The sequence below is a fragment of the Semicossyphus pulcher genome, unplaced genomic scaffold (genome assembly GCF_022749685.1).
Source record: "Semicossyphus pulcher isolate SPU_LCO1_2020_fin unplaced genomic scaffold, fSemPul1.0.p SCAF_6, whole genome shotgun sequence".
NCBI lineage: Eukaryota > Metazoa > Chordata > Actinopteri > Labriformes > Labridae > Semicossyphus > Semicossyphus pulcher.
Genome location: NW_027211737.1, coordinates 30,094,439 through 30,108,333, shown reverse-complemented (window position 1 = coordinate 30,108,333; position 13,895 = coordinate 30,094,439). Strand labels below are relative to the sequence as shown.

Here is a 13,895-nt window from a genome sequence, read left to right as displayed (position 1 = left end):
AAAATAAAGTTTGATATTGTTTTTTAACTTCTAGTTCTCGCCTTTCTTTGACACATAAAGACATCATGACGTCGTCCTCTGCTCAGCTTTTCATGTCTGAAGAGACTGAGCAAATAAGACACTTTGATTCACAGACACCAATGATAACTTAATATACGCCTTAAAAATATTTTATATTAGCACTTTTTAAAAAACAAAAATAAAGTGAAGTTCAGTGTGCAATAAGAGAACAATCAAAGAATACATATAATAATAAATAAAAAATAATAATAATAATAAATAAATAGAAAAAAAAGTAAAATATTAAAATAAATAAATAAATAATAATAATAATAAAAAAAATAAAAAAATAAAATATATAATAATGATAATATTAATAAATAAATAGAAAAAAAGAAAAAAAAAATTATTTATAGGTGCTTTCCAAAACACTCAAGGTCACCTTACAGGCAAAGTTGAAAACGAGAAACAATGCAACAATAAATCAACAAAATAACAACAAATTTACAGTGTATAAAATCATTATGTGCAGAGGTTTAGTGTGAGGGATCAAACTGAACATGCACTTTTAAAAAGATGCGTTTTTAAACGTGGGATTTTGAAAACGGAGAGAGAGTCAATGTTATGGATGTCTGGTGGCAGCAGCTGCAGTGAGGTGAATGGGAGAAGAAGACCTGAGAGTGCGGGCCGGTGTGTTGGTGTGCAGGAGTTCAGAGAGATACAGAGAGGCGAGGTTACGGACAAAAACTTATCAGGAGTTTAAGTTTGAAGTGTAGCAGGGAAGTGACTCATTGGTGTTACTCACCGCTGCAAACGAGCAAGCTGATATGAGCCGCTGCAGGCGGAGCGTGAAGAAACCCGCTACTGTAAGCATGGCTAAAGTGTGCCGCCTGAGCTCTCTAATCCTGCTCAGTGGTTGCTCCTGGGTGCCTGATTTCAAAGCTCAGAAATTTAGGACATTTTTCAACGAGGTCATTTTAGAGTAGGAGAGATCTCAGTAAAGAACACCTGAAGAGGTTTTCTTTACTTGAAGAACAAACGTGTAACTGAAGGAGGAGCAAAAACAATTTTTGTTGTCAAAGGTCAAAGGTCAAAGCCACCCTAACCTTGTGTAATCATCCATCCATTACCTTTACCGCTTCTCCTGTTCAGGGTCGCGAGGGGGTGGAGCCTATCCCAGCTGTCATTGGGATACAGACGCTGTACAACCTGGACTGATCGCCAAAGACACACAGAGACAGACGACCTTTCACGCTCACATTCACACCTACGAGTCGCCAATGAACGAGCATGTCTTTGGACTGTGGGAGGAAGTACCCGGAGGGAACCCACGAGGAGAACATGCAAACTCCACACAGAAAGGCCCACTACGTCTGAACCGGGATTCAAACCAGGAACTTTCCAACTGTGAGGCGACAGCACTAACCACAGCCCCACCATGCAGCCGCCTTATGTATACAAATATATCTTAAAAATATTCACTGAAATAATTCACGTCAATAGATTGATAACTTAAATTTTACCATAAAATACTCTTAATACATTTATTTCAATGCCTTCAGAGCCCTCACTGCGTGTGTTATGGCGGGCAGGAAGTAAACTGCTGCTTGACTGTCTGACAGGTTTATTTTAGTCCATTTGAGTATGTGATCTGGTGACAGTGATGCAAGATGTTTGCTGTACGCTGGTGTTTGGCACGCCGGTGCATGAGTTATATTTAGGGTGTGGATCTCTCTCAGCCCCCTCGATACTTTGCATTCTGGGAATCACCAAACACAACGACAGTCGTCTGCTGAGAGACACACTCTGCCCCTGTTTGGAGACCAGAGGCCACATGAAGGAAACAGAACAGAATCATTTCATGTCTGCAGTTCTACCTTCTTTACTTAGCTACTCCTAGGTTCATACCTAGTGAAATGGGTTTGCAATGAGTGTCTGTAAAGGGTAAGAAAAGAACTTACTCCTTACAGCAGACTAAAGCTGACACTCATCTTAATTATTAACAGCATTTATGACATAATGACAGCGTAACAGCCTAATCAGCGGTACTCTCCCAGGGTGACAAACGGAGGGGTAGGACACGAGCTGCATGTGGATACGCAGCAGCCGGAAGACCATTTATAGCATGTGGGAAAGTTTATATGGCCGCTGTATGTTGTTTCCACTGGACCTTAACTGTGATTTTGTTCCATTGTGAGGGGCCTCAGCAGAACTTTATCTATGTCTTGTCCACAGGAGTGGCACACGACCGGGCCTTTCATCACTCTTTTTCCACAGGAAGGGCTCCCCGGAGGGCCCTGGATTGCATTTTCTCCACTTGAAAGAAACCATCTCTCCTTTAAAGGAGCTCATGTTTAGATTTAGATTTCAGGTCAACTGTTTACATGGGGGTGTTGAAGCCTCAACGTCAGCCCTCAACGTCAGCCGTCAACCATCAATGTATCAGTCGTTTCTAGCCGTCCAATAATATTAAGGCATTGATGTTTGAATTTAAAATATGCTCTTTCAGGTCGTCCAGTTTAACTTGGATGCCGCCATCTTGTGAAACATACATCACCACACGTTTACGTTAAGACAGAGGGCATGCGCACAAGAGCACAGCCAGGACGTAATCGGATCAAATTGTTTACATGGTACAATTTTGTATTTGATCCGTTCATGAACAGGTTTAAACCATCCATCTGCAACAGATTGACATTTCAATGAGGGCCTTTCTATTCAGATTGAGGTGTTTATAGCTATGGAGCATTTTTATTCTGTTTGGGCTTTTAAACTGAATATCATCAGAATATTAGGCTCCAAGGAAACCCAGCTACTGTCCCAGGAAGAACTGATTCTGCTTTATCAACTTTCATTTACGGCTCATTTTAGGATTTAAGGTTACTTTGTTCACTACATGACTCAAGAAATGAAACCGAAGATGGATTTTGGCGGAATGACGTTATTCTGTTTCTGATTTTGTCTTCTTATTTTTTCATATTATGAATAATGAGTTACAGTTGGTAATTCATTCTAACATTTATAACAATGAAAGGGTCTTTGAAGGCTACAACCATTTAGAATTCCTCCTATCTTGGAACAGGAAGTCCTTTTGACTCAAACCCTTGACCTTCACATGCCTTGACCAAGACTGACCTCACAGTCAGCTGTCCCAAAAGCCAAAGAACAAGGTTCCTAATGTCCAAGAGCATCCTGTTTCCCGCAAGTAATGTGGGGCCATGTTGGGTCGCCTCAGACCACACAAAAATACTACACAGCTTCCAGACGCATTTATTATAAATCCTTGTTACCCAGACTTTCTGTATGAAAGTCAGAGCCAGCTGACTCTGCAGCTCCTCTCAGCTCTTCCAAGAATTTTTGCATCTTTCTCCTCTCAGCCTGGTTTTGGTTTTACTGCCAGCCACTTTTCTGTTTTGGTTCCCTCTCATGTTATCGTCTGTGTTGTTTGTTTTCAAACACCCCCCAGGAGTTCTGACCAACACCAAAAAATTCCACAGAGACGGAAGTAACTGCAATTCAAGCTGAAGTGTATTTTAATCAAGAAAACATTGATGCATAAACTTCTTACACCTTGAGCTTTACAACTCTGTATGTTAGCATTTTAGCATAGCAATAATTATAAATAAAACTAATATCTTCTTTACGTCTTTAAAGGCACTTAGTGAAGGTCAAACATGTCCTGTCTTGTCGCTCTCTGCACACTTGGCTGCAAACTACTTTCTGGATTGAGTCCAAGTTTTCCTCTGCCAGCAATCCTTCTCGTCAATCAACTTCTTTACCTTCCAGTAAAAGCTTCAACAGGGAAAGTCCAGGATAGTAAATCCTGCAGGGTGATAAAGCCAACATGCAACTTTGCATTTATAAGAAAATGAAAGTCTGTCAGCACTCCATCGGCTCTTACAGCGTGTGACTGAACAAAGAGTTAAACGTTTCTGCCTGGTGATGCAATGAGACAGCTATTAAAGTTAATGTGATCTGATACAGAGCAGATTAAATATGTAATTGTTTATTTTCAACAAAAGAAATCACAGCCTCACTGTTGTCTACTTCCTTATAACAGAAACTGGGGGAAGAGAAAGCGGTTGTTTACGGACACTTTGAATGTGCTGGAATCAGTTGCAGAGGTCATTCCACTTCATATCTGCAATCAGTAAACAAAGAAAGTACACTAAATATGTAATAATGGAAGAGTTGGGTTTCACTTTGCCTTTTGTTCATATGCATTTGAGGTCAAGAGCAGGAGAGCAGCTGATTCCCACCAAAAGAACAGCTGCAGACATCCTGACCTCAGCAAGTGACTGGTTGATTCACCTTGAACGGCAGCTGAAGTTTCCCAGCATATCGCAGCCAACACACTGTCTGAGTCCACCAAGCAAGCAGGAAAATCCCCTGGAAGAGGCCTTTGAAAGGAAGCTATCTAAGTATGCGGGACTGGTCAGCAAGCTGGATGGAGAGCGAGATGTTTCCCAGTGGAGGATGGATGCCGGAGATTTGCAGCCCACTCTCTGGCCAGAGCCTACACCAACCTGGACATCGAGGGAGAGACGACAGGTTTCATGCCCTACCAGTAAATAGGCTCTTTTAGGGCCTTTCCCAATCATCCCTTACACTCTCTCCCTATGCACTTTTGTGTGCTTGTGCAGAGGCTCCGCCACATGCAGTCCAAAACCTCTGAGTGTTGAGTGAGAGAGGGTTGTTAAAGAACTGCTTTAATTAAGATAAACATGAAATAAAGAACTGAAATAAAAAAGTCAGTGTCTTAAAGTTGCCTTTATTTTCAGGATCTAATAAACTGTTTTCTTGTCTAGAAATGATGATGAAAAGTTTAAAGTGTTTTATATTAACAGGGATGTCAACAGGTTATTAACATCAGATTGAATATTTACAGTTAATGTGAGGTGATTTTAATGACTCTGCCTCACTGGTATTTATGTAGCTTTATTATCTGTGTGACATGAAACCATGTTTACGTACATTTCCTATCTCCGCCGGAGTGAGGGGAGTTCGTCTCAAAGCTTCTGCACCTGGGTTCTCAAAACAAACACAAGCTTTGGTCTGGAGGAGGGTGTATGATGTTGAAGGACCCGAAACACCCGATGAGTCCAGGAACATCACAGTAGATGTGTCCAGAAGCATCTGTAGATATTTTCTCACACAGGAACAATGTTCTGTTATAATGACAAATTTATCATTCAGTCTGTAAAAACATCTTTCCCAAACCCTAACCAAGGCCCGTTTGTTGACTCAAACTGACCAGAATAAATTGTCCTGAAGGCGTTCCCCAAGGAGCTGTTTTGGGTTCTAGTGTTTTAAAGGAGTTGTAAGTTTAACAGCCACGTTCAGTTTTGTCTAACCATTCTGATTATGCGGTCACAGCTGAAATAGGAGAACCACATCTTCCTGGGAATGTATACAATATTTGATTAGTTCTGTAAAACAAATGGACTTCTTCTTTTTCAACAACAAAGTGTTCAGGATATTTTTTTTTTTTTTTTTTTTACATCTGACAATGGTTTCATCTGGGAATGATTAACATCCATCTGAGCTCACTTGTTTTTTAGTCTGAACCATGATTGTGATACTCTTGCTTGTGACTTTCAAAAATAAAAAGCAGAGAACACTTTATACTTAATCATGAAAAAATAGATTCTACATGAAAGTGGAAGTAGCCTGGAGTACTTCACAATTCTGTTTTTGAACTGCCGTTTTGACGCCTCAGGTTTGGCATTGTGGCTAACCCCATAGTGGTTTTTGGAAGCCAGAAGCGACCGTACTTAGACAAGAGGATGGAGTAGGAAAGGTGAGCAAATGCTGACTTGCCACGGTGGTACGTTGCATTTAAAAATAACTTGTTATGTAACTGCGTTACCTACTGAGAACAAAATAATTAAACCTTCTATGCAGCTTGTTACACATGTCTGTTATATTATCAGGAGGCCGTGTAGCCTTCTTATCTCATCTTTCTTTTTATACTGTACTTTACTTACTTGCTATTTTGTCTTTGTACTGGTGCAACACCCAAATTTCCCAATAAAGTATTATCTTATCTCATCTTATCTTAGCCTACTGACCGTCTCCCTTTGAATGTATCGACTCTACCGTCATCGCAGAGCCTCGTTTACGGCCAATAATCTCTAACTCTATTTTGCTGTAATGCATTTTAATATGGGGCCTAATGGTGGCTGACTCACTTTTGGAGTCAGCCTCAAGTGGCCGTTTGAGGAACTGCAGTCTGTGGCACCGCTTTTCATTTTTTAGCCTCAGATTTGCAGCTTGGACAAGATTTAAATGCTTTACCCCCTCAGTGATAAGAGAATCTGTAGCAAAAGTTGTGAATGAAAAAATATTTACAACAAAAGCCAAAACAATCCAAAAAACTCTCACATAAAATTGTATCTTTATTAAGTCAATAAAGATCGAGGAATAAACTTGTGTGATTTGGTACAACAGGAAGGGGTAATACACCTTAATAGTAATTATATTTCCATTGACCTACTTTTATTGGCACGTGTCAATCAAAGATTGTCTGAGGTTTAAATCTTTAACTGCTGGTATTTGTCATGAGATTAAAGAAGTAATCCTGCTGATCAGAAGGTGTCATGACTCAAAGTGGCACAACCTCTTTACTTACCTTAGAAGAGCCGAACAAGTTTGATCTCGTGCTCGGAATACAATAAGAGCACATCAAAGGAACAAAAAGGGGGAGGGGGAGTATGTGATGAGTTTGCTGTTTGTAAAGGACACAGCAGAGGGGTGGATTAGGAGAAGGTCCAGATAAGAGTAAAAGTAAAATTAAATGGACAGAGCTATATATCTCAGCTGCTCGACTCATTTGGAGATCATCTGCCAATTTGGTGCTGAAAGAAGGAAGAGGCTCTTCATCAGCCAATCAGCTTGTAAAGAGACGCCCTCGCCGCTTCAGAGACCAGACATGGCTCCGATGACAGATGCCAAGCTCATCTTCTGTTTCCTGTTCATCACCTGCCACTGCACTGGGTTAGGGTTAGTGTCCAGTGTTGTGGATCTGTGTTTAGCTGCAGATGCTTCTTCACATTTGATGTCGAGCTCTTCACAGCTGACGAGCACTTATCCTCCGCACACAGCTTTCATCTCCATGCATGTTGTTCTCGTCCCTTTCACCCAAACATTCAGAAAAATTTGAATATGTCCACGAAGTAAATGCTGTCCTCTCTGCCAGCTCGCTAGTTGAGTTAGCTACCTACGCATGTGCATTGACGAAGCTGTGTTTACCTTCTGCTGGTACGCAGCCTCCTGCCAAGAAGGAGGAGAGAAACAGAAACAGGGCTTTGGGGATTTTTTGGAAAAAAATAACAAAATAACGGATTACTCGTTACAACAAAAAAGTAATCTGAGTACTCTAACGGATTACTTTCTAATGCGTTACCCCTGGTAACGCTGGTTACTGAATTAGCTGAGGTGACACCTAGCAGACAGCTAGCAGCACCACCCTCACTCTAGTGTCCTAGCCCCTTATTATTCATAACTTTAAGCCCTATTATAATTAAAACAGGTAAATTGTATAAAAATGTATAGACTAATAAGCCCTAGAGACCAAAACAGTTTTTTGTACCAGGCTGTAAACATGTTTTATTCTGCTGTAAAGTAAATGCATTTTAATATGTGGCCTAATGGTGGCTGACTCACTTTTGGAGTCAGCCTCAAGTGGCCGTTTGAGGATCTGCAGTTTGTGGCACCTCTTTTCATTTTTTAGCCTCAGATTTGCAGCTTGGGCGAGATTTAAATGCTTTACCCCCCTCAGTGATAAAAGAATCTGTAGCAAAAGTTGTGAATGAAAAAATATTTACAACAAAAGCCAAAAACAATCCAAAAAACTCTCACATACAATGTTATCTTTATTAAGTCAATAAAGATCGAGGAATAAACTTGTGTGATTTGGTACAAGAGGAAGGGGTAATACACCTTAATAGTACTTATATTTCCATTGACCTACTTTTATTGGCACGTGTCAATCAAAGATTGCCAAACAAGTTTGATTTCCTGCTCGGAATACAATAAGAGCACATCAAAGGAACAAAAAGGGGGAGGGGGAGTATGTGATGAGTTTGCTGTTTGTAACAGACACAGCAGAGGGCTGGATTAGGATCAGAGTAAAAGTGAAACTAAACGGACAGAGCTATATATCTCAGCTGCTCGACTCATTTGGAGATCATCTGCCAATTTGGTGCTGAAAGAAAGAAGAGGCTCTTCATCAGCCAATCAGCTTGTAAAGAGACGCCCTCTCCGCTTCAGAGACCAGACATGGCTCCGATGACAGATGCCAAGCTCATCTTCTGCTTCCTGTTCATCACCTGCACTGGTGAGTCTCTTTTTTTACAAGCATCCTGCTAGGCGACTGGAAAGTGAATATGTCGATGTTTTAGAGCTGAAAAAGCCAACAGGATGTGATTTATATGACAAAATATTGGATCCTGGACAGGCTCCAAAAGGAAGTAGTAGATTAAAAAGAGGAAATCTGGCTCTGTTTGAGGTTTGAATACACGTCCGTGGTCCTTCCTCCAAAACTCTGTTGTGAAAGTCTGTGTTTTTTGTCTTTAAATTGTTCCTCTCTAGTCCAGAACCACAATCGTCTCTGGAGATTGTGGTGGAAGTTTGTACACTGTATGATTTATGCCAACCTCTGTGAATAATCTCTTAATCTAGACTGGGTAACACTCCAGTAAAACCCTTTTAAAGGACAAATAATAGAATAAGATATAATCAAAAAGCATGCATAGCAGACAAAAGTAGCCATACCATCAGCAGAAGCACAATATCATGAAACAGCATGACAATATTAAGTAGTTCAAGTTAAAATATAATGTATACAATATCGTTTAAAAAATAGATATTACATCAGATAACTTCAAAAGACTCAATTAACATCTTTGACACTGAAGTCTATAAAACACTTAACTTCAGGACAGTTAAATAATCAGTCTGAGAGTGTCACCGGTGTTCCCCTCTCATCTTGCACTTTGTAATCAATGAAAGTTAAAGGTTAACGGCTGGAAATCCCAGTCAGCTGATAAAAACAATGAGGCAACTTTTGGGATAGCAATGACGAGTGTGCACGTGTCACACACGTGTAGGGGACGTCACAGAGTCCCGACGATAGTTACCCCTGAGACCTCTTCTGGTCGACTCCTGTTACGCAAATTTATCTTATAATCCACAGTATTTGTATTTTATTGCACTTTTAAATTTATTTTTTGGCTTTTTATGTATTTTATATGTTGTAAACAGGACGAGAGAGAGGGGATGATATGCAGCAAAGGGTCGAGGGCTGTTGCATCGAGGACTGTGGTCCTTTGTTGTTCTCAATATTAGAGAGAGCTAAACCTGTTTATGTCACAGCACAGAGCACAAAGACTTCATTCAATCACATAAATTCATTTATTGCAATTAACATATACAGTAGAACAGGGTACTCTTTGTAATATTATACTGAAACATTATGTGATATGTGTGATTAGCTTTATTATAAAATGTGTTTCCTACTGATAAAGTGGGATATTACATCTGTTATTATAGGAAGTAAAACCACACCAGCAGCTTTAAAGGGCTCCTCTCGGTCGCCTGTTTCACACGAGCCAAACAAGATAAATCTTATGTCATCGGATCTTTCCTTTAAAGTTTAAAGTCTTAAGTTCCTGCTTTAAAGCCTCATCGCTCATGTGTTTAATGGGCTGGAAAGTGACAGCCTGACACGCCCCGTCATTCACCAACAGAGCAGCTGGATGACCTCGTAAACTTCAGATTTAGCAGATTATATTTCAGCTGCACTGAAGAGATCTTTTGTCGGCTTTTTATCCACTTCATTGAGCTTTTTATTCTTTTACTTTGACGGGGTTTGTTCACAAACATCCTGTGAAAGCTTTGGTTTAAACTTGAATGAACCTGTTGATAATAACAGCGATAACACTCTCTGGTTGTAAACGTTTGTAATCTCCTTATGATGAAAGCTGTAGTATGCTTATTGCTTTATTGCTAATGATACATTCCAACACTGACATGACTAGAAATCAAAATGTAGTAGCCCACACACATAACCCTCCTCCATACTGTCCATCTATAAACTTAATGTGTTTCAATCAGTTATTATTGAGCAAAAATAGAGCAGAACTTCCTCTAGTGGAGCTTACGCTGGCTGAAATGTTAAAATAAGTGGGGGGAAAAGTGTTCTTGTATTTTGTATTTCTGTTAGCTGATCCCACTCTTCTCGGTGACAGAGTCCTCGCAAATTAGTAACACAAGTCTGGGCATTAAAACATCATAAAAACGTCTGAAATCCTTGACAGAAACAAACAGGTCTGCCTCACTGCAAAATCCAAACTTCATCAAAACTTGGGAAGTCGTTCTTCCTTCTTTGATGTGTTCACTAAGACCACAAAGATAACATGTTGTGTTTTATTGCTTAGAAATAGAAGAGCTTATTCTACTTGTACAGTTACGTGATGGTTACAACTTTATACCATCTTACACATAACATGGGAACATAAAGATGAATATGTAATACAGCAATAATAAAAGTTTATGTTAACTTTTGTCCACCATTTTTTTAGCATATGACGTCAAAGTCGGCTACTAGGCTACCAAATGTTCTCTGACTTTCCGACATGAGGGGACGTTCTTGTGACCTTTGTCTAATATGGGCCTTATTTTTCCGATTATTCGGACATCACATGAACCTTTTATAGTTTTCTTTACGTTGAACATGTTTCCTCTTCTCTGTCTCTCAGTGACGCTGGCTGAGATTCCCATGGACTGCTGCCTGTCTGTCCACAGAGGCGAACCTTTGGAGAAAACCGCTATTGTACACGTCCACAAACAGATCAGCGGGCAGGGCTGCTCTATTGATGCCACCATGTAAGTTAAGGTGGTGTGAAGGTATTTCTGTTAAAGCTCTCACTTTCTCTCCCTTAACTTATTTATCAGATCGATCTCAGTTTGTTAATGTTCATAGTTCATAAGGACATAAAGATCTGGATGACTAGAAACTTTCTGCTACTTAATTCAGACAAAAGTTATTGTGCTCAGCCCAAAACACCTCAGAGATTCTTTCTCTAATGATATAGTTGCCCTAGATGGCATCAGCCTGGCATCCAGCACTACTGTTAGGAATCTGGGAGTTCTGTTTGATCAGGATATGTCCTTCATCTCCCACATAAAACAAATATCAAGGACAGCCTTCTGTCATCTTCGCAACATAGCAAACATCAGACACATCTTGTCTCAAAACGATGCAGAAAAACTCGTCCATGCATTCGTTACTTCCAGGTTGGATTATTGTAACTCGTTACTATCAGGCTGCCCTAATAAGTCACTAAAAACTCTGCAGCTGGTACAAAATGCTGCAGCACGTGTGCTGACAAGAACTAGGAAGAGAGATCACATCTCTCCTGTATTAGCCTCTCTGCACTGGCTTCCTGTAAAATCTAGAATAGAATTTAAAATCCTTCTTCTTACTTACAAAGCTCTTAATGGTCAGGCACCATCATATCTTGCAGGCCTGCTTGTGGTACCTAAAGTCTCTAAGAGTAGTGTTGGAGGTAGAGCCTTCAATTACCAGGCCCCCCTCCTCTGGAACAATCTACCAGTCAAGGTCCGGGAGGCAGACACCCTCTCTTCTTTTAAGAGTAGACTTAAAACTTTCCTCTTTGATAAAGCTTATAGTTAGGGCTGGCTCAGGCTTGGACTAGCCCATAGTTATGCTGCTATAGGTTTAGACTGCCGGGGGGATCTGACACACCAAGCTTCTCTCTCTCTCTCTCTCTCTCTCTCTCTCTCTCTCTCTCTCTCTGTCATATTAATGCAGCTCATTAACTCTGTATCTTCTGGTCCCATTAACATTACTAACCACATATCTTCCCGGGAGTTCTTGTGCTCCCTTGTCTTGAAAAATAAAATTTGATTGATTGATTGATTGAACTTGACATTTGATGATGTTGCAGTTTGGTGACCCGGCGTGGCAAAAACCTCTGTATGCCCTCTGACGAACCATGGGTCGCAGATGTGGAGAAGCACGTGGTATTTCTGAAGAAACTCTGCAAGAAAAACAAATACAAGGTACTTTATCTTAAAATGATCATGCTGCCTGGTACTTCTAAAGGACTGTATTAGTTTGTTGTAAAATCCTCCACCCAAAACACACCTTTACCTTGTGTTTTTGCCGTGTTGGAGCCCACAGGTGGGCTCAGTCTGCAGCAGAACAGCTTCTTGTGTCAGTCTGAAGCAGATATTCACGCTTATGGAAAGTTCAATGACTGTAGTGTTAGTGTTAGTTACGTCTCCTCTCGCCGTTCCTCCTCTACTCTGCTACTCGGGAACAGAACGCTGCAGGAGCCCCATTTGTCCACACTGCTGTCAATCATGAGGCCACACCCCCTTTTTATAGCATCAAATAACTAATTAAAAGTAAACTTGTCAGAAAAATGAACACTTGGACATAAATCAGCATGATAAGAACTAACTATAATGACAGAAACCATGTTTGAGAAAAATGTATTTGACGTGTATTTTGATTTTATAGTTTGACTCATGTCCCATCTGTTAACATGGAGGAGGCGGGGCTTATGAGCTATACTGCAACCAGTCAGCAGGGGGCGATAGAGAGGGTTTGGCTTCACTTTTAAGGAGCTGTCATGTCGGCCATCTTTTTAAAACATTTTTTTACAATTAATGACTAAATATGGAGCTGGAATTAGAAGACGATTAGCTTAGCTTAGCATAAAACTCGTATCGTGCAAGTTACAAGTTAAGTCGTTCTTACGGAGACCTGAACAGACGACAGGATGCAGCATTGCCATTTAGCACTCACTACAACACCGCAGCTAGCTTAGCATATGTAGTGTATTTATATTTTTGCAGCTTTCAGATGTTGTCAAGTTCTTCTATTAAATTTGGTGAATTGAAGTGAACAAACCCAAAATATTGCAGCATTTCTCTCCATCACACTCCTCGATATGCGTGCTTTTATTTTGAAGAGCACAGGAAGCTTTCTTATCTGGTCTTGTACAGTAGAGAAACTCACCAGATTTCCTGTTGGCCTCTCAGTTTGTCGTGTAACTCGTTATCTTGGGGAAGGAGTGATAGTTTGAAACAGTGTTGTAATCATTGGCTTTTGTTTGTCTTCAGGGAAAACGCTGCTTTGGAGTGAAGCCAGAGTACAACTGAGAGCGACCTCTGACCTCTTCAGCCACAGCAGCAGCAATGGAGCAGGAGTTAACCGCAGGAAGTCACGGGGGAGTGAGGAGAAAGATAGACATATTTGGATAATCACAGTGACTTCCCTCCTCCTTTTTATTTTTGTAATATTTTAAGAGAGATTTTAAGATTTGAGTTTCAATGAAAAAAAAATATTTCAAAGGATTTTTGTGTTATTTTTGTTTCTGAAGACGTAGATTTGTAGCAGAAATACAAAAGTTGAAAATGTGAATCTTTGTAGTTGCTTAGTAAACGTTGAACTTTTCAGACACCGGCAGCTTATTTGTGAAATGTTTGGATTGTAGATCTTTTTTCAAAATAAAACTCATTATGTTAACCCCCGATGCTGTCGTTCTTTGTCGATAACACTCTTCATTCTGTTGGAGTTTGTTTCATTGAATGCAACCTCTGAGATTTCTTTATGTTTGCTCTGTAATTATGACATCATACGACCACAATTTAAAGGGCAGAACAGAATAAAGACGCTCGGAGCAGCTGTTAAATTATATTACAAATCAGCTGTAATCGTTAAAATAAATGCATTTACACTCATTTTATATGAAAGAGGTGTTCCTGCTGACTGAGGCAATATGACGCTAACAGGTGCTAATATTATATAAAGTAAAGCTGCTGCATATGTTTGGGAAGTTTGGAATCATTAAAGATAAATA

The 13,895-nt window shown here is 40.1% G+C and overlaps 1 protein-coding gene across 1 annotated transcript; it reads left to right on the top strand.

Annotated features, from left to right (window-relative positions):
* The first annotated feature begins 8,200 nt into the window (after positions 1–8,200).
* LOC138610649 (C-C motif chemokine 19-like) lies at positions 8,201–13,560 on the top strand. The gene is made up of 4 exons (XM_069683443.1): positions 8,201–8,338; positions 10,761–10,887; positions 11,973–12,087; positions 13,156–13,560. Exons 1-4 carry the CDS (start codon positions 8,281–8,283, stop codon positions 13,192–13,194), a joined length of 339 nt encoding a protein of 112 aa, XP_069539544.1. The 5' UTR covers positions 8,201–8,280; the 3' UTR covers positions 13,195–13,560.
* The last annotated feature ends 335 nt before the right edge of the window (positions 13,561–13,895 follow it).

Coding starts and splice junctions, on each gene's coding strand:
- LOC138610649 (XM_069683443.1), top strand. CDS start 8,281: ATGGCTCCGATGACAGATGCCAAGCTCATCTTCTGCTTCCTGTTCATC. Junction 8,339..10,760: donor CCTGTTCATCACCTGCACTG/GTGAGTCTCTTT, acceptor TCTGTCTCTCAG/TGACGCTGGCTGAGATTCCC. Junction 10,888..11,972: donor TGCTCTATTGATGCCACCAT/GTAAGTTAAGGT, acceptor ATGATGTTGCAG/TTTGGTGACCCGGCGTGGCA.